Source organism: Pholcus phalangioides, unplaced genomic scaffold, assembly GCF_987345545.1.
Source record: "Pholcus phalangioides strain wild (caught in Gottingen) unplaced genomic scaffold, Ppha-v1.0 ptg000002l_1, whole genome shotgun sequence".
Classification (NCBI taxonomy): Eukaryota; Metazoa; Arthropoda; class Arachnida; order Araneae; family Pholcidae; genus Pholcus; species Pholcus phalangioides.
In genome coordinates, this window is record NW_028301595.1 from 7,995,045 (window position 1) to 8,013,239 (window position 18,195).

Sequence of the window (18,195 nt, forward strand, 5' to 3'; positions counted from 1 at the left end):
CAGCTTATCGCATGGGCCCACCCGGTCACGGCCCAGTGGTCTCAAGAGAAGAGGGGAGCCTCACAAAAATTAGATCTGGAAATTTTCGAGATTGTGATCGGCATGTAAATAAAGCCTCTGGGAAAATCACTTGGCCAGGTAGGGGGCATGATACTCTTAAGACGGCACTGCTAAGGTGACCACATTTCTGCGAGAAAAATACGAGCAACTGCCAATCATCACAAGAAATTATGCAAAAGGTTAGCAAAGTCGCTAATAATTGTTAAAAACCTACTGGTAAATCATCAATCGCCGAAAATGAATCGCTACTTCAAATTGCAGTGGATTAAAATGAATTCCCAAATACTAGAAATCACCGATTATCGCCAAAAATGGTGCCAAAGTTAGCAATTATGATTAAAAATCACAATCCGCGAAAAACGAAACACAACTGCATATTCCAGTGGATTAAGATCAATTCCACGAAACGAAACGTTTAAGATAACAAATATTTAAGATAATGACAACTTCTGACACCTCCTTAGAAAATTTTAAGTCATTAATTTAATTATTCAAATGGAGGAGATACCAACTAGAGATGAAATTGAATTATTTTTACATGAATTTGATGAAATTGAAAAATTAATATTTTCGGAAGCACTAATTAAAAAACGAAAAAAAATCGTCCCGTAACGTACGGCGTTATATGGTCATCCCATATTCAGGTTGACGCTCCAGTAAAGCGCCGAAAGAAAGTCTTAAAACTTTGATGGTCAGAACGTGAAAAGGAAGAAAGCGGATGGTGTTATAAAGGTTATTATATAAACTGAAGAGCCAAAAAAACTGCTTCAGGCACGTGTATGCAAATAAAGAGATATGGAACCAATCAGAGTACGGCGCTGCGGTCGGCAACGCCTATATAAGACAACAAGTGTCTGGCATAGTCATTAGATCGGTTACTGCTGCTACAATGGCAGGTTATCGAGATTTAAGTGAGTTTGAACGTGGTGTTATAGTCGGCGCACGAGAGATGGGACCTAGCATCTCCGAGGTAGCGATGAAATTTGGATTTTCACGTACGACCATTTCACGAGTGTACCGTGAATATCGGGAATCCGGTAAAAAATTAAATCTACGACATCGCTGCGGCCGGAAAAAGATCATGCAAGAACGGGACGACTGACGAGAATCATTAAACGTGACAGACGTGCAACCCTTCCGCAAATTGCTGCAGATTTCAATGATGGGCCATCAACAAGTATCAGCGTGCGAACCATTCAACGAAACATCATCGATATGGGCTTTCGGAGCCGAAGGCCCACTCGTGTACCCTTGATGACTGTACGACACAAAGCTTTACGCCTCGCCTGGGCCCGACAACACCGACATTGGACTGTTGAGGACTGGAAACACGTTGCCTGGTCTGACGAGTCTCGGTTCCAATCACTTCGAGCTGATGGACGTGTACGGGTATGGAGACAACCTCATGAATCCATGGACCCTACATGTCAACAGGGGACTGTTCAAGCTGGTGGAGGCTCTGTGATGGTATGGGGCGTGTGCAGTTGGTGTGATATGGGACCCTTGATACGTCTAGATACGACTCTGACAGGTGACCGGTACGTAAGCATCCTGTCTGATAACCTGCACCCATTCATGTCCATTGTGAATTCCGACGGAGTTGGACAATTTCAGCAGGACAATGCGACATCCCACACGTCCAGAATTGTTACAAAGTGGCTCCAGGAACACTCTTCTGACTTTAGACACTTCCGCTGGCCACCTAAATCCCCAGACATGAACATTATTGAACATATCTGGGATGCCTTGCAACGTGCTGTTCAGAATAGATATCCACCCCCTCTTACTCCTACGGATTTATGGACAGCCCTGCAGGATTCATGGTGTCAATTACCTCCAGCACTACTTCAGACATTAGTCGAGTCCATGCCACGTCGTGTTGCGGCACTTCTGCGGGCTCGCGGGGGCCATACACGATATTAGGCAGGTGGACCAGTTTTTTTGGCTCTTCAGTGTATATATGCCATTCCGGGCTCTCGGAAATAATTACCCACGTATACCGATGCTGCCATCTACCTTTTAAGTCAGAATATAATGTTGGAAAATAGTATATTCAGAGACCAGAATATCCCATTAATTCATTTTTCCCCCACCTCCCTTCTTCCAATAAACTCGTCCCTAAACGTAATTTTAACAAAGAATTGATTAACAAATTATCCACTTAGGGGCCATTCAAGTATTAATCAATGGAGGGGGGAGTGGTTTCCGATTTGCTGACTTTTGATGACAAGAGGGGAGGGTTTGAATAATGCTTACGTCATGAAATATGAAAATATGAAATATTCTTAATGGCATCTTACTCGGTGAGCCAAAATCGAGAAAAAACCTTTCGATAGCTTGTGGGCACTTGAAGTAACATTGTCCCCTATTGATAAGTGCCCTACAGAGCCACTTTAGTGATTTCTGAATTTTTCGCGGATCCAAATGATCTGGAAATGTGTCCGGGCTGCTTAAGTGCTGTTGAACTGTGCTACGCATCACTCAAGTCATCTGTAATTATATGCCATGGATCACTTAAATAATTTGAGAATGTGCCACGGGTAACTTGAGTGATGTAGAACCGCGCTGGGGTGCACTTAAGTGCTCTAAAACTACGTCACATGTCACGCAAGGGGTCTCTAAATGTGCCACGGATCGCTTAAGTGTTCTGGAACTGTGTCCAAGGTCATTCAAGTGACCTGAAAATGTGCCACGGGCCGCTTAAATGCTCTGGAAATGCACATCGGGACACTTGAGCGATCTGTAAATGTGTCGCTTAGTTCATTTTTACAAAATTAGGTTTGAGGATTGGCAGGCCACATCAGAGAACCCCCAGGGCCATATTTGGTCCGCGGGCCAAGGGTCTTTATGCGATTTATCATTATATGGCTTAGAGGGAAGGTCGCAATGAATTTATTAAAGATAAATTTTGAGTTCTTACTCTTCACATAGCATTGAAATTAACCCCCCCCCCACCTGTATACGTCTCTACGTCTCTGATCCCACCAATATACGTTAGGATTGAGAGGGGCAGAGCTGATAACGAAATTTTGCTGACAAGGGGGGAAGAGGGTCAGAGTTTTGCCGAGCTTTGCTGACGTGGGGGGGGGGGTCAAAATGGCTAAAAAATTTGCTTACGTAATACTTGAACGGTCCTTAATGTAAAATATTCTTTGTTCCCACTATACAATGATTTCCTACCCGATATTCTCTTCTAACAATATACAAACCCTTTAGCATTTGTCTATAATACATTTGAAAGTGGTCTTTCAAATGTACAGTCAAACCTCGTTAATGAGTCACTCTCGGGAGAGCAAAAATATGACTTAGTAAGCGGAGTGACTCGTTAAACGGAGTAAGCCATAGCTGTGCTAGTTCCTGCCTGTGGACAATTGGGACTTCCAAAAAGCGACCTGGTAAGCGGAGTGACGTGTTAACCGGGTGACGCACTAACGAGGTTTGACTGTATTATAGACAAATGCTTGTCTACAGCACCAATTAAAAACAGTTTCTTCCAAGTAGTTTCTTAATCCGTGGATCACCAGAGATGTTATTAATCTAAAAAAGAAAGGAAAAATCCGCCGTATCGGTTACTCGATTACCTCTCAACTGGCCCTCTTCATCCACGACCTCTCGAGATAAAAACCTACAAATTGATATTATTTTTCCTAGATTTCTCTAAAGCTTATGATAAAGCTCCCCGTGAAAGACTTCTCCTTAAGCTCTCTAATCTTGGTCTCAACGTACAATTACTTAACTGGGTGGAGGCTTTCCTAAAATATCGTAAACAGTGTGTCCATTTTAAAGATGATAACCGCCTCCGTAATTTCTGGTACCCTTCAAGGTTCGGTCCTCTCTCCGTTATTAATCTTAATTTACATCGATGACCTCTCAGAATACCTCAACAGCACCACTAGATAATTTGCCGATGACTGCGCGCAATTTACCGTATTATTTATTCACAGTGGATCTGATCAAGAACTTCTCCAATATAACCTGGTTTCCATCGCTGACTGGTGTTCATTATGGCAGATGCCTATTAATATCCCAAAAACAGTTCATAGGAGAATTACCCGCTAATTTTACTTCCTCTTTGTATACTTTTATTTCATTCAATAATTTAACGTTATCCAAAGTTTCTCAAATTAAATACCCCGGTGTCATAATCTCAGCCGACCTACGTTGAAACAAACATGTTGACCACGTTTACCAAAAATGTTTCAACAAATATTTTCTACTTCCTCTGCACCGATTTGTCCACGACTGCTGGTCATCTTTTGTTTCTGTGTGTCTGATCTTTAAAAACGAACTTAATCTCCCCCCTCCTCTCCTCATTTCTCGATTAACCCTGTTATATAAGATTTTGCACTGTCATCTCAACTTTGATACTTCTGGTATCCAAGCCAAACCATCCTACATCTCTCGACGACTCGACAATTCCCTTAAAATATTTTTGCTTCCACTTGACTGTTTTAAATACAGCTTCTTTCCTCATACCATTGGGGAATGGAACAAACTCCCCGACGCTATTGTCAAGCGCCCCCTCCCCCCATTACTAGTCTTTTGTTCAATATCATTGATCATTTTTGTCGCATCCCTGTCTCATTTCCTGCACACGAGGGCTAATTAGACCGGAACATACAATTTATTGTTGATTACGAACACGGCAGCCAATTTTTTATACTTACCGAGAGGTTGGTGCGCTAACCCCTCGATTGGGACCCCCTGCGGTAGCAATCTTTTCCTGCGGTCATATCGCCGTTTTTCAATATCAAACAGTACCTTTTGTCACTTTCAATCGCATCATCTTGTGTAGGCCTCAGTTCCAACAATATTGTACAAACAAGTAAATAAAAAGGGTATAAGTTTTCACAAATTGTACTAAACGACTGGCGATGGCAACTGCTGGAGCGAAATGAGGACTTTCAACGTAAAAAAAAAATCTCAGTTGGGCTCACTGCATAAATATTTTCAACTTTACTAATATATTCAGGATCCGATTGTGATGTGAATGGGGTGGGGGGGGGGGAGATGCAAAAACGCACAAATCCCCTGCAACTTACGTCAAAGACGCTTGTCAATGATTATAAACGTTGTTTGAATTTTGGGAGCCCCAAAATCATGAAATCTTCCCAATGAGAAAATCGGGCCCTGTCCTTATCATAAAACGCAAAACAAATTCGGGGTCTCCAAAAATTGTCTGTGACTAGTCGCCACTAATGTGAGATTAATATTCATAATTATAGTCATAATACATATAATATTCAAGTTGAGAAAACAATTTTAATCATTGTGATTTTAAAATAAAGAATAAAAATTAGCCTCCGCTGAAAACGGGACATTTTTACAAAAAATGTCAGGACGAGCCATATTTCCTGGACAAAAATACAGCAAATACGAGAAATCGCCAAATGCAGCATACAAAAATGATGCCAAAAGTAAGAAAAACTGCCAATTATGACTGAAATCAGTAGAAAATGTGGGGAATAACGGTAAACAAAACGCTACTGTTAATTGCGGATTGAGATGGTAGAAATAAGAAAATAAAACGTTAATTGTGACCGTACGCAAAGGGGGGATGGTTTGGGGTTCCAACCCCCCCCCCCCCTCAAGCCGAGATTATAGTGTTATTTTGCAGGAAAAAACGTAACCCCCCCCCCCCCCAAGAAGAAGAAAAAAAATTGAACCCCCTCCCCCTTGAGAAAATTCTGGGTACGCCTATGAATGTGACGAAATATATGTTCCGTCGGTTTGAAAGAAAAAAAGTGTTGCAATGTGTGAAGTGCCTGTTTGAAGTCTTTTTTGGAGTGTGTGAAGTGTCCGGTGTCCGAAATTTTGGCAATGTTCGAAGTGGCCGGCGTCTGAAATCTGGGCAATATTTGAAGGGGCCAGTATCTGAGGACTGGACAATATGTGAAGTGCAGTGCTGTTTTCCCGCATGTGCTCATCCGGACACGGTCCGAAGGCTTCGAGAGAAATGGGGCCTCAGAAAAATCACTTGGCCCGGGAGCCCACGATGCGCTTAAGATAGCATCCGTGAAGTGGCCGGTGCCTAAAGTCTGAGCAACGTGTGAAGTTGCCGGTGATGCAATGTGGCTGAAGTTTGCGGTGTGTGAAGTGTCCGGTGTCTGAAGTCTTGGCAATGTGCGAGGTGGCTAGTGTGTGTGGTGTCTCTGAAAAATATGTGAAATTTGCAATGTGTGTGTGTGTGTTTTGCCAGCATGGCCCAGGTCTTTTTCAACCACCTTCTCATGTCTCTTCCTTGAGACAGAGCGGCGAGCCATGATCTGATAAGGAGGAGTAGGAAAGCAATATGTGAAGCGTCCATTGTCTGAAGTGTCGGCAATATGTGAAGAGTGACCAGTGTCTGAAGTGTGAGACAACGTATGGAGCTCAAGCGGATAAAGGCTTCTCGAATGGGAGAATGACCGAAGGTGTGTATAGAAAAACGGAGGTGGCGAGTTTCCACCTGCGCCCTCCCACTTATGCTAATAAGAATTCTTTTTCACTGCACGGGGAGGGGGGGGGGGAAGGCGATCGCCCTCGTCTCGGTATCAGTTTATGGTGTGGTGCACCTAGTGTCGATGTGTGAGGTGATGGCCAAAGAAAATAATTCCATCATGCTCCCATAAATCTGACCATCCCGACTGCTTTTATAAAAATGTCCCGTTTTTTTTCACGTACGTATTTGAAACGAAGCGTATTATCAAAGATGACGATAAAAAAAAAATGCGATTCGATAAATTTTAGAATGAAATACACAAATACACGTGACAATGTCAGCTTTAATTCGCATTTCATACAAAAAAAAGATGAGAATTATGAACAGTTTACCCTAAATTTTATATGGAGATGAAAACACACAAAAAAATAGTTTTCTCATAAGTTGCTTCGATGATGTTTATGTTGTTTCCCTCCCCCATAAAGTCCAATTCCAAGATAAAACTATCTTGAAGCGCCATCTATATGCGGAAAATAGAAGTACAAACACATCCCTAAAAAAAAAAAAACTTGCTTGTCCTTCATAGCTCACAAGTTTTGTAAGTAATGCAAGACGTAGTGCAGAACCAGGTCATAGCAGTACTTGTATTCGGTCTGGAAAATTAAGATCTAATCAGTTTCAAGACATAAACAGTAATGAAATTTATATATATTAGGCAAAATTACTATACTGTGATTATGGAGATCGTGTCATAAGGTGAGGTGAGGGGAATGCTTGCCCAGAGTATCCCTGAGAGTGTTTGTGATACAGAAACGTATTTAAAAGTGCGGGGTGGGGCGGTGTTAGCAGGCTATAGCCCAGGGCAGTAAATTCCAGGAATGGGTAGCCAAGAAAATCAGAATAGAATGGAGGAAAAACCATAAATTTTCAGCTCTGCCTAGAGAGCGAGTGGACGGCCAGTGTTCGATCAAAAAAATGACCTAGAGAGCGTGCAGGCATGAGAGAGACCACAAGAGTAACATAGAAAGGTGTACAAGCGTATATGTGAGCGTAAAAGTCAATGCGGGACTAGGTCAATGAGCGACCAGAAGAGTGACCTAGAGTGCGAGCATGTGAGTGATCAAAACAGTGACTGAAAGAGTGAGGTGCCAGGTTAGGGGATGATCGAAAGCATATGAATTACAAAAAGAGTGACAAAAAGAGCGAGGTGGTGAGACAGTGGGTGATTGAAACAGTGACATAGAAAGTGAGGGGCTAGGTCAATGAGCGACCAAAAGATTGACCTAGAGAGTGTGTAAGTATGGGAGTGACCCAGAGAATTTAGAAGCACGTGAGTGACCAAGAGAGAAATGCACCCGGTTTAATTGTTTGATAATTTTTGTCGCGACACGGTCATTTTTTGCACGCGAGGGATAATTAGACCGGGACCTACAATTTATTGTCGATTCCAAACGGCAGCGCAATAATTTATTACAACAACACAGGAGTATGAACCAGGTCAGAGAGTGACCACCATAATGACCTAGAAAGTGTATGAGCAGGGGGAATGACCTAGAAAGTACGTCAGCGGGGGAATGACCTGACGAGCAAGGCACAGGTAAGTGAATGATCACAAGAGTGACTTAAAGAGTGTTCAAACATATGAATTACCAAAAGAGTGACAAAGAGAGCGAGGTGGTCAGACAGTGGGTGATTGAAAGAGTGACATAGAGAGTGAGGGGCTAGGTCAATGAGCAACCAAAAGAGTGACCTAGAGAGTGTGTAAGTATGGGAGTGACTTATGGGGAGAAAACATTAATCCACCTTTGCATAGAGAGCGAAGAAGCACGTTACTGAGTGACCTAGCATGAGCATGAAAGCATGTGAACGATCAAAATAGTGACGTAGAGACCGGGTCATATTTATTGGGGGGGGGGCGGGGGGGGGCGGGGGGGGCGGGTCGGGGTTCTAAGCGGGCTATAGCTAAAAGGGCGGCAAATTTTAGGAATAAGTTCTCAAGAAAAGTAGACTAGAATGGCAATGAAAGGATGACGTCACTCTCCGCTATCCATACGAAGGTTTTTAACAACTGGCTGTTGCGGAGATGGAAAGAGAGAAAATTCAACTGCCTTTGCGGGGAATCGAACCAGCACCTCCTAGAGATAGAAGGAGTCTGCAGTCTGCTTGTGACGTCAGTAAGCAGTCCATTTTCCCTCAGAATATTCAGGGGGAAAAAGAATTCCCTGCTCGTGTCAATATCATCGTTGTGAGGAAAAGAAATGATCAGGCTCAGAATTGGCGATTTCTATGCGGTATTTGTGAGCCAATCAAGAAGATTTTACGCCAAAATAAGAAGAAACGAAACGGGATGCTGTATTTCAAAATGCGACAAACTTGCTAGGTAGTCTGAATGACGTTTACGGCAAACAGTGGAGAGGCCTTCTATCTCTAGGTGGTGCTGATCGAACCCACGCCCTTTCACTTCTAAATCTATAATTGGGAGTCTAAAATGTAAATTAGAGACTAGGGCGGCAAAATTTGCTCATTACCATGTTCTCGATGAGTTGGGGCCGATGTCTCCGAACAGTTTTGACAGCCTGGAAAATGTCCACCTCGCCGTGCTGTACGACTTGCTCAATGGCGACGCACGCCGCACAGTACACGCCAACTCGGCCGCGACCGTTCCTGCGTAAAGAATGAGGACAAAGTATTTCACTGAGAAGATTATTTTCATGCCTTCTATAAAGTAAAATGATGATAATTTTACGGCAAAAAAATATGGAGGTTAATCTCGAATTATTGTCATTTACAGTCGAATCCCGTTTTAACGAATATCGTTATAGCGAAAAATCTCGTTTCAACGAACACTTTTATAATCCCCCCCCCCCCCAGATAAATTTACATAAGAATAATGCGAAAAACCTGGAATTCCTTAAAAACGAAATTTCATTATAACGAAGTGGCGCGGAGTTCGGTCTCGCGGAGTTCGTTATAATGGGATTCGACTATACTGTACAATGCTGATTTTTTTTTCGAAAATACATTAATTCATTTAACTGCGATTTACAGTAGCCTTACATTTCCCGCCAATTCAATATCTTTGCCATAATTGTAATTTTTTATGTTTGGTAACTTTTGACAAAAATTGGCAGTCTCGTTTTTCGTGTATTTCTATGAAATATGGTGTCGGCCTAATCATAATCCATGTAAATAATAGGCCCAATGTAGTTTTTATGTCTCATACCGATTTCTGGTGGTCATCTTTTTTTTGTAGCTAAGTTTGCACTGATCTAGACTTTGACCAAGGCATAAATCTATATTCTGACCGTTTGACCTTTCTACACCTTGACCAGGACACAACAAGATTTGATTCATCCATTTGTAACTTAGTTCATACCATTGCCCTTTGACGAGAACGCAACGCGATAAGATTACGGCCATTTCGGATTCAGTTTGTAACGGTCTAGTTAGAGTCTAGACTAGGAAACTGGTTTATACAGACCAGTGTTTCCCAACCTTTTTTGCCCCACGCCTCACGCAATCTAACCCATATAATCCCGTGTTATATCCGTAACTTCTACCAGCCTCCTAGAACTTTCAATCACCCCCAGGGGGCGTTAACGCCCACGTTGGGAATCACTGGACTAGACCATAGTTTCCTAACCTTTTTTCTCCATTACTCCTCCCCCCCCCCCCCGGTCAAAAAGTTTTTCTTCTCATTGTCCCCTCAACTCACACCAACCCATAGGATCCTATACTAGAACCAAAGCTCATACCAACCCCGGACATTTCCATCTCCTTCCAGGGGGCGATATTGCCCACTTTGGGAAACACTGTTCTAGACACTGACCAGGACGTACATTGATGGAGGGTCTATCCATTTGCGACTCAGTTGACCAGGACGCAACATAAGATTCCGACATCTGTGACTCAGTTTGTACCTGTCTTGACTAACGTGTTGCGGGTCGGTGTGTATATGCGTGGCCCTAACGTACTTATGTTGTCAGAGTTGTGCTAGTTTTGTGTTCTCGCTGGTGTTGCCATCTGTCTAGCATATTTTGAACCAAAGACGATAAATGCTCGAATTTTAATGTTATGTAAGTGTCATGTTGAAGGCCTTTCTGCTGTCGGCTGAGAGGCTTTTTTAAATGGGAGACCGGTTCGCCCGAATTCACACCTTAAAGTTAAAAAACCGCAGAAAAGGTGAAAAGATACTGACTCTTTGTGATCCAGTTCGCAACAGGAATGGACAAATCTCCAAAAATTTACATGCCCGGTCGTAACTTAAGATAATGGATGCTTGAATCATATTATGCTGAGGTGAATTCGGAACCTGTCCCACCTGGGGGGCCATTTCCTGAAGTTGGCTACGTCTTTACTTCAGCGCCTCACACAACAGTAAACGAAGGCAGGGTCGTGTCTCCGGTCGTGTAGATGGTAGCATGCTTGCCCGGTATGCAAGAGGGCCTGGGTTAGAGTCCCGGCGGAGGCAAGATGACTTTTCTTTCCGAGTTCACCTCAGCATAATATCCAGAAAATAAATGTTTCCTTGATATCTTGGGCTGAGAAAAAGCCATCTATCTCTCTATAAATGGATTTATATTTTGCATAAAAAATATCGAAAGCGGTTCAATTTTTTAAATCGAAATTTTGAAAGAAAAATGCGAAAATTCAAAAGGAATGTGGACTCGAAACACTTAAAATCAGTGATCGGACTTGGGCAGGCATAGACCTAGGATAGAGTGACCAGATCACGCGACTGAGAAAACGGGACAAATCCTGATAAAAACCGGGACATCTTGAAAAACAAAAACAAAACTTTCTGAAGGCATTGTATTGTCGAATCGAATTGTAAGGGCAATAAATACAAACTGGTTTCGAAAAGTGATAGACAGGAAAATAGTATACGCGAAATAAAAGGGGGAAAATATGTTGGAGCTACGTTGACTATGTGCGCTTTTTATAGGTAATAGGTAAAGGATGGTCATGTAAATATCTTTGCCGATATACGATCCCCCGGGCACGCAACTGGGAAGGGGGCGGGGGCAGGGGGGGGGTCTGGTGCCTCGGGCGCTGGATGAAAGCTAGGGCAAATTTTACTCCTTAATCTCTCCTTCAACATTACGGGAGGCACCAAAATGTGCGCTTGCTCCGGCTTATCAAGCTTTTAGTTGCGGTCCTGCGAGCTCCCAGCGGCCGCAAAAATAGGTGTTCCAGAGTACGTATACGCTCAAGAATGAGAAGAAAAACAGAACCCTTGTTCTCACGGTTATATTCATAGCCAAAAGATTTCGAAAGATTCGATGGCCATCACTCATTTTTATGCATTGCAAAGTGATTGGCGCAGTGAAAAACCATGAATGGAGTTGGCACGGTACCTGTAGCATTATAAACACCGGCGCTAGACGCAAACAAAGAAACATGTTAAAACAACCGATGCAGATCGCATCACTGCCGCACCATATGCTACACCAAGTGGTGGTTAGCACACCAGCCCCTTGGTGAGATCTTTGTCCGCGTCCTGCACCGGCGTTTATGGTTGTACTGGTACCGTTACAACGTCATTCATAATTTTTCACTTCACCAATCACTTTGAAATGCATAAAAGCGAGTGTCGACGTTTGAATTTTTCGAAATTTTGTTGCTGTGACCGTAAGAGCTGGAGCTTTGTTTTTCTTTTTATTCTCGAGAGCATATTCGGAAACACGTGTATCTTGAATTTCATTATTAACATTCGCAGACTTTTGCGGCCGCCAAGGAGCTCATTTATCGTCAAAGTTATTTTATGATAACCCTGTACATAAATTAATGTGTACACTCGACTCGTGCGACTGGTGTGATAATAATGAATAACAAGGTCAACAACTTGAACTTACGTGGATACGACTAGAACTGGTCCGTAAGTCGATCTCTGCCGCCATCTCTCGACCATGTTCATCAATTCAACGACCGCGTTGGTCGATGTAGGAACTTTGTGTCCCAAAGGCCAACACGTCAGCTGGAACAATTGAGTCGTTTTGGGCTCTGCTTTGACGCCTGCCATCAACTCGGTCAGCGAGACGACCTGAAGATCAAGATTTAAAATAGATTGATAGTCTCAGATCGTAACTGCATATATATTAACCCTTTTTTTGTTTGTCCTAAAAACTTCGGTGAAAGCGTAAAATCTCGGTTACCTTCTTTAGGATCTTGAATATCCATGTCTTGATGTTGGGGTAGTGATTGTAAGACACCAACTCTACGGTGAACACTGGCCCATACTTCTTCCTCTTCTCGCGTGCCGTCGGCCAAAACGCTGGGAAAGTCTACATTCAATTGGAAAAGTATAGATCAGTTTTCATTCCAATGATTACTTTAAAATATTTTCTTGAGAACAGAATTGAAACTTCTTCGTTGCGTTAAATCCAACAATGTTGGATAACAACGACGTTATTAAATCGAATGTCCGCTGTTTTCTGTCTGCTACAAGTCTCTTTGGCCCTTTAATCACTTGTCTTTTTTACTCTAACAACAGTGGGCGGATATACAGGATGTTCTGTTAATGGATTGACAAACTCAGAGGGTTGTTACTAGACACATCAAGAGGAGCAAAAATTGCAATGGAACATGGTGCCGCAAACCACGTTGAAAGGGTGAAAATCGCGAAAAACGCGTGCAGGTTTCAACGTCACGCTGGAACGACAAAAAGTACAAAAATAACTACAAAAAGATTTATTTGATTAATTATTACAAGAGTTGTTGGAAGTGACGGCCACTGACGTTATTACACGGTCTACAACGACATAAAAACGATTCTCGGACGCTCTCGAAGACACCAGGTATGCTTTTGATGTCGTCCGCATAATAGCGCTAATTTACGTCGTCCGCAGTGCGTGATCCTACCCCAGCGCATAAGTTTCACGACGCTGCCCACGTCAGATATGGTGAGCGAACCCAGAGAACGCATTCAGCGATCAACTGACATCCACCTTTCGTCTCCTCTGGACTCAGAGCCTGCACACCTATACATATATTTCAAAAATTGCTTTATTTTTGAAATATATGACATCCATATTTGTTATGGGCATCTTTTTCTCAGCCACCTCGCTGGGCATTTTGCCTGTTGTGGTGTTGTATTTGTATGCATTTTTTGCGATTTTCACCCTCTCAACGTGGTTTTCGATGTCATGTTCCATTGCAATTTTTGTTCCTCTTGATGCCTACGAACAACCCTCTCAGTTTGTCGGTCCATTAACAGAACACCCTGCATAATATACAAGGTGTTCTGGTAATGTACTACACAGTGTATAGTATAATCCTCTGGGCTTCCCCTTAGATCGTTCCAGCACCGAAGACCATATGGCGTTCCATTTGAGAACCACTGCTCTAAAGTGGGTGAAGTTTGAGCGCGTCACGTGAGAGGTATGACGGGATGGAGGGCGCGGTAGTCCAGGTCGATAAGATACTCGCCTAATGTACCAAAGGATGTGTAGAGGTGACGTGAGTTCGATACCCGGTTCGTCCTTGTCAGAAACTTTCCTGACACGGGAGTACAACAGAATCGGCGACATCACCAGAGAAAAAGATTGCTACCGCAGGGAGTCGCACACCGAGGGGGGTTATCGCACCAACCTCTCAATGGGTATAAATGAAAAAAGCAAAATTTTTGAACGCTGCCGTTCGGAATCGGCAATGACTTGTAGGACCCTGTCTAATTAGCCCTCGTGTGCAGGAAATGGCCGCGATGCGGCAAAAATGATCAAAAATTGTTGAAAACGAACCCGAAAGCCTTATTGGGGTAAACTGACTAGTGCTTTCGAAAATTTGTGCATCTAGTAATGGCTCTCTCTCACAACTATCGACGCAATACATGAGCTGCTTTCTTATTTGCGATCTTCAATATCATATGAAAAATTTGGAGTTACCACCCTTCAAAAAGCATTTAAATTGACCGAAAATGATTAAAATGCTATACAGGGTGCCCTGTAAGTCTCAATATAGCCTTTATCTCATTAACCGTTCATCGGAGAGGCGTGGTTCTAATTTAAAAAATGTTCAATACGTGTTCAGGAGCTGCAACAGTTTCGAGAGGGGGAAAATACTGTGTCATAAAATAAAACATCTAAATTTTTATACGGTCTGCATGTCCTCTATCTTCCAATTCGAAAGTTTTCGCACTGTCTCTGCTGATCCCAGCAAAAGAAATCCCATGTTTCTAAGTGTAATATTTGCTGAGATATTTTTGAATTCAAAATCAGAGAAAAGTTGGGAAAGAACAGCTTAAACTAACGGACAACGTTTCCTTCACTCATGTATGCCGTTCTTTTCCAAATTTTCTCCGAATTTTGAATTCAGTCAAAACAATTTAGTGAATATTGCATTTGGAAACGTGGAAGGTTTTTTTGTGGCCTCGGGAGAGACACTCTAAATAACTTTCTAATTGGAAGTCGAGGGACAGGAGGAACGTACAAAAATTCGTTTTTTTATTTTATGACACACTGCATTTTCACTGTCGAAACTAGCACAGAGAACTGTGAAATTCTGAACACATTTTGAGTAATTTTTAACCACTTTACGATCAAGGACGTAATATTGCGTCCAAACGCCAGCGGAATAACTTCAAAGAAGTTCTTTCTGTTTTCTTTCTTCTCTCTCCTCATCATCGGAAAGCTTTGTTGCAACCCTATAACTTTTTTTCCTCTCGGTTTTTTGTATACCCTGACAGTGATTTTTTCCTCCCACATATGATGTATCTTCCTTATAAGAGTGAAACAGCGCGAGAACAAGTAAGGTGAGGGTGAAAAGAGAAACCTAATTTGTATCTACATTTTTTTTTATCAACTTATCTGTTATACTATTTTACTCTTTCGTTTTTTTTTTTGTTCCTTTTCTCTTGAACTTTTTTTTCTTCCCTTTTTCTTTTTTCTAACGTGCGGTTAGGTTAGGACAAGGTTACCATATTTATCTCCGATCCGTCTAATATAGAGCACCCGAGTAAGGGTTAAAATTATAACCATACCCCTTTTTTTAAGAAGAATAGTTGATGAGATAAAGGCCGAATCAGAACTTACAAGACTTAACTTTTCTTTCGATACTTTAATTTTTTCACAGAAATATGAAATTTTTTTCTAATTTTTGGTTGGCTTGGGTGAGGGGGCACGAGAGTCCTATTCCTCCCCCCCCCCCCCATCGCGTACGCTTTTGAATTATACAGTGTGCTACCTCCTTCAAAATTTCATTCCCGATTCATTCACGCTGGAGTATGATTAAAACTTGTCAAATTATGAGTGAAAACCACGGAAATATAAAGACGGCAAAACTCACGCTCGAAGGAGGCGGGCTGCCCAGAACGATGATGGAATTGCAGTCGTGGTCGTAGGCCAGCGACCACAGATCTTGTACAGTGCTCTCAAGAGGCCATTCGGTGGCGATGTATTCTTTCGATCTGGTATAGCCCTTTATACGGACAATAACGAGAGGAAAAATCACGATCAAATTTTTAAAAAAAAATTATCGTACGACACACAAATAAAATTACAAAAAACACATTAGAGTTCACTTACGTCAACGAAGACCGCGTTGATGTAGTCGGTGTTGTCATTGCTTTGGAATGATGTGAGGTAAGGGCGAAATTCATCGGCTGCCAAAAATAGAGAATATCAATATATTTGAGAGCAGGGATGTGGTTTTTTTTTCACCAAAAGTAGCCAAGAGGACTAAAAATTCTACGGTTTATTTCAAAATTGAAGTAAAAATATAAAAAAAATGATTAGCCAACAGAATTGTTCTGTTTTGATAGTTCGACCTTTAAGTGGGGGTATTTGATATAGGAAACATTAAAATTCTTTATACAGCTCACACCTTAAAAAAAAAATTAACAGGTCTTTGAAGAGGTTACGCCGCAAGTTTCTAAGAGCGTTGAATATGTAGAGTACGACATTTATTATCGCATTAAAATGTTTACTCAGCGATGCTTTTGAAAATTTAACAACTGGAAACATTTGACATTGCATTCCGGAAAATCTTGGCATAGCTTAGGACGCGGGGGCGTCGGAAGTGTTTTAGACGCATTTGTGGGTGAACTTGAGTTCTATATGGGGAAATTTCATGTGCGAATTAACTCTGGGGTTCCTTGCCATTACCTCCTAGAGATATATGTATTTAGGAGGTATAATGGCTTGGCCCTGTGCTCCAACACCATTGTTGATAATGAGTACTCGCAGACCCTGGGTCATTACGCCATTGCCGAGAGGGATCAGTTACAGCTCCGGCCCTGATGCAACTGATGAGGACGTTCACTCACTGACGAGCATTATCGACGCTTGCCGGTACAACAGTATGATTTTGTGTGTGTGTGTGTGTGTCACATACGTTCTCTCGTACACACATTATAGGTACAGAAATGATCGACTTACGCGGAACGATAGCTACGTCTCGATTCTTGTCTCGGTTTTCCGGCCGGTGTCCACCGGCACAATCTCCAATCGATAATTTCGACGCCAATTTGCAGACTTTCTGTAACGACAGAAAAAATAATAATGCATTTGAAAAAAAAAAGATATACTGTATTAGTTTAAAAAAAATGGCACACGTTATTCAAAAATATTTCGCAGCTGATATTGAATGTAAGAAAATCAAAACCTTATGGAATCCTCTTTCAGAGAAATTGCACTTTACGTGTCAAAATATACCTGGTATTCTCTTTGGTATTCATTTTCACCCGTCAAAGCATTTTTCAAAGACTTGTACTTTAGCTGCTGGGATAAGGCGTTGACTGGAAACCACGTCGAGCCGCATATGTTGGCTTCTTCCAAGGTTTCGTAAATGAACCTGTAGTGTTCCTGTTCAGATTACACGGAAAAAAAAAAATCATTTCCAAACGGGCATAGAACCTACAAACGCCGAAATATTATTTAACTCGTTAGGCGGTTTTTAAAATTTTCCTCATCCGCATTATCACTGCCACAGTAAAAATCACTAAACTTTCTAGAAATTGTTACCTATTTTCAAGAGAAGAATATATATACAACCTCTGACAATAAAGTTCGGTGAATAGTCCTGTAACATTAACGTAGATGAAATGTTAACGAAAGTTACCTTACTGTCCTTCGAAATAGTCACCTCCCATTACTATGCACCGCTGAGATCTCCTATACATGTCCTGGAAACTTTGCAAGAAGTCTTCTTTTGGGATGGAGTTCAAAAGCCTCGTCACGTTTCGTTGGATGTCAGGAATATCGTCAAATCTCTTTCCTTTCAAAGCGAGTTTGAGTCGTGGGAATAGGAAGTCTGGAGGATTGAGATCTGGCGAGTATGGTGGATGTTCAATTTGCACCACCCCCTTTTTTGCCAGAACGATATTGGCTGTGTGAGGGCGAGCATTGTCGTGAACAAGAAACCATGAACCTTATTGTGCGTACTGAGGTCGTACCCTGCGTAGACGTTTCATGAAACGGGTCAAAATTTCAATGTACCTTGCAGCATTCATCGTCGTTCCCTCAGGTAAGAACGCACTAAACAAGCACTTTGTAAAACAAGTCTTTCACGGAACACAAACGACGCTCAACTGAACAACGGTGGCGGCAGATCAAAGCTGTATAAAGATTAAAGCAGATGGTCAACACCTGCCGCTACGCATGTTGCCAGATCGGCCGTTCTGACTTCATTCACCGAACTTTATTGTCAGAGGTGGTATATTTTTTTGATTGCGGGAGCTGATAAATGCTTTTCCCCTCGAACACAAAATATAATAGTTT

The 18,195-nt window shown here is 42.1% G+C and overlaps 1 protein-coding gene across 1 annotated transcript in view; it reads right to left on the bottom strand.

Annotated features, from left to right (window-relative positions):
* Window positions 1-6,806: 6,806 nt before the first annotated feature.
* The window catches only part of LOC149089322 (receptor-type tyrosine-protein phosphatase kappa-like), a 35,637-nt gene continuing 24,248 nt past the window's right edge, over window positions 6,807-18,195 (bottom strand). The window contains exons 9-16 of the mRNA XM_089237890.1: window positions 17,131-17,280; window positions 16,855-16,954; window positions 16,003-16,079; window positions 15,764-15,895; window positions 12,637-12,765; window positions 12,337-12,524; window positions 9,010-9,145; window positions 6,807-7,134 (exon numbers count right to left, since the gene is read on the bottom strand). Of these exons, the coding sequence (XP_089094016.1) occupies window positions 7,069-7,134; window positions 9,010-9,145; window positions 12,337-12,524; window positions 12,637-12,765; window positions 15,764-15,895; window positions 16,003-16,079; window positions 16,855-16,954; window positions 17,131-17,280 (978 nt within the window). The 3' untranslated portion in view covers window positions 6,807-7,068. The remainder of the gene's footprint in view (window positions 7,135-9,009; window positions 9,146-12,336; window positions 12,525-12,636; window positions 12,766-15,763; window positions 15,896-16,002; window positions 16,080-16,854; window positions 16,955-17,130; window positions 17,281-18,195) is intronic.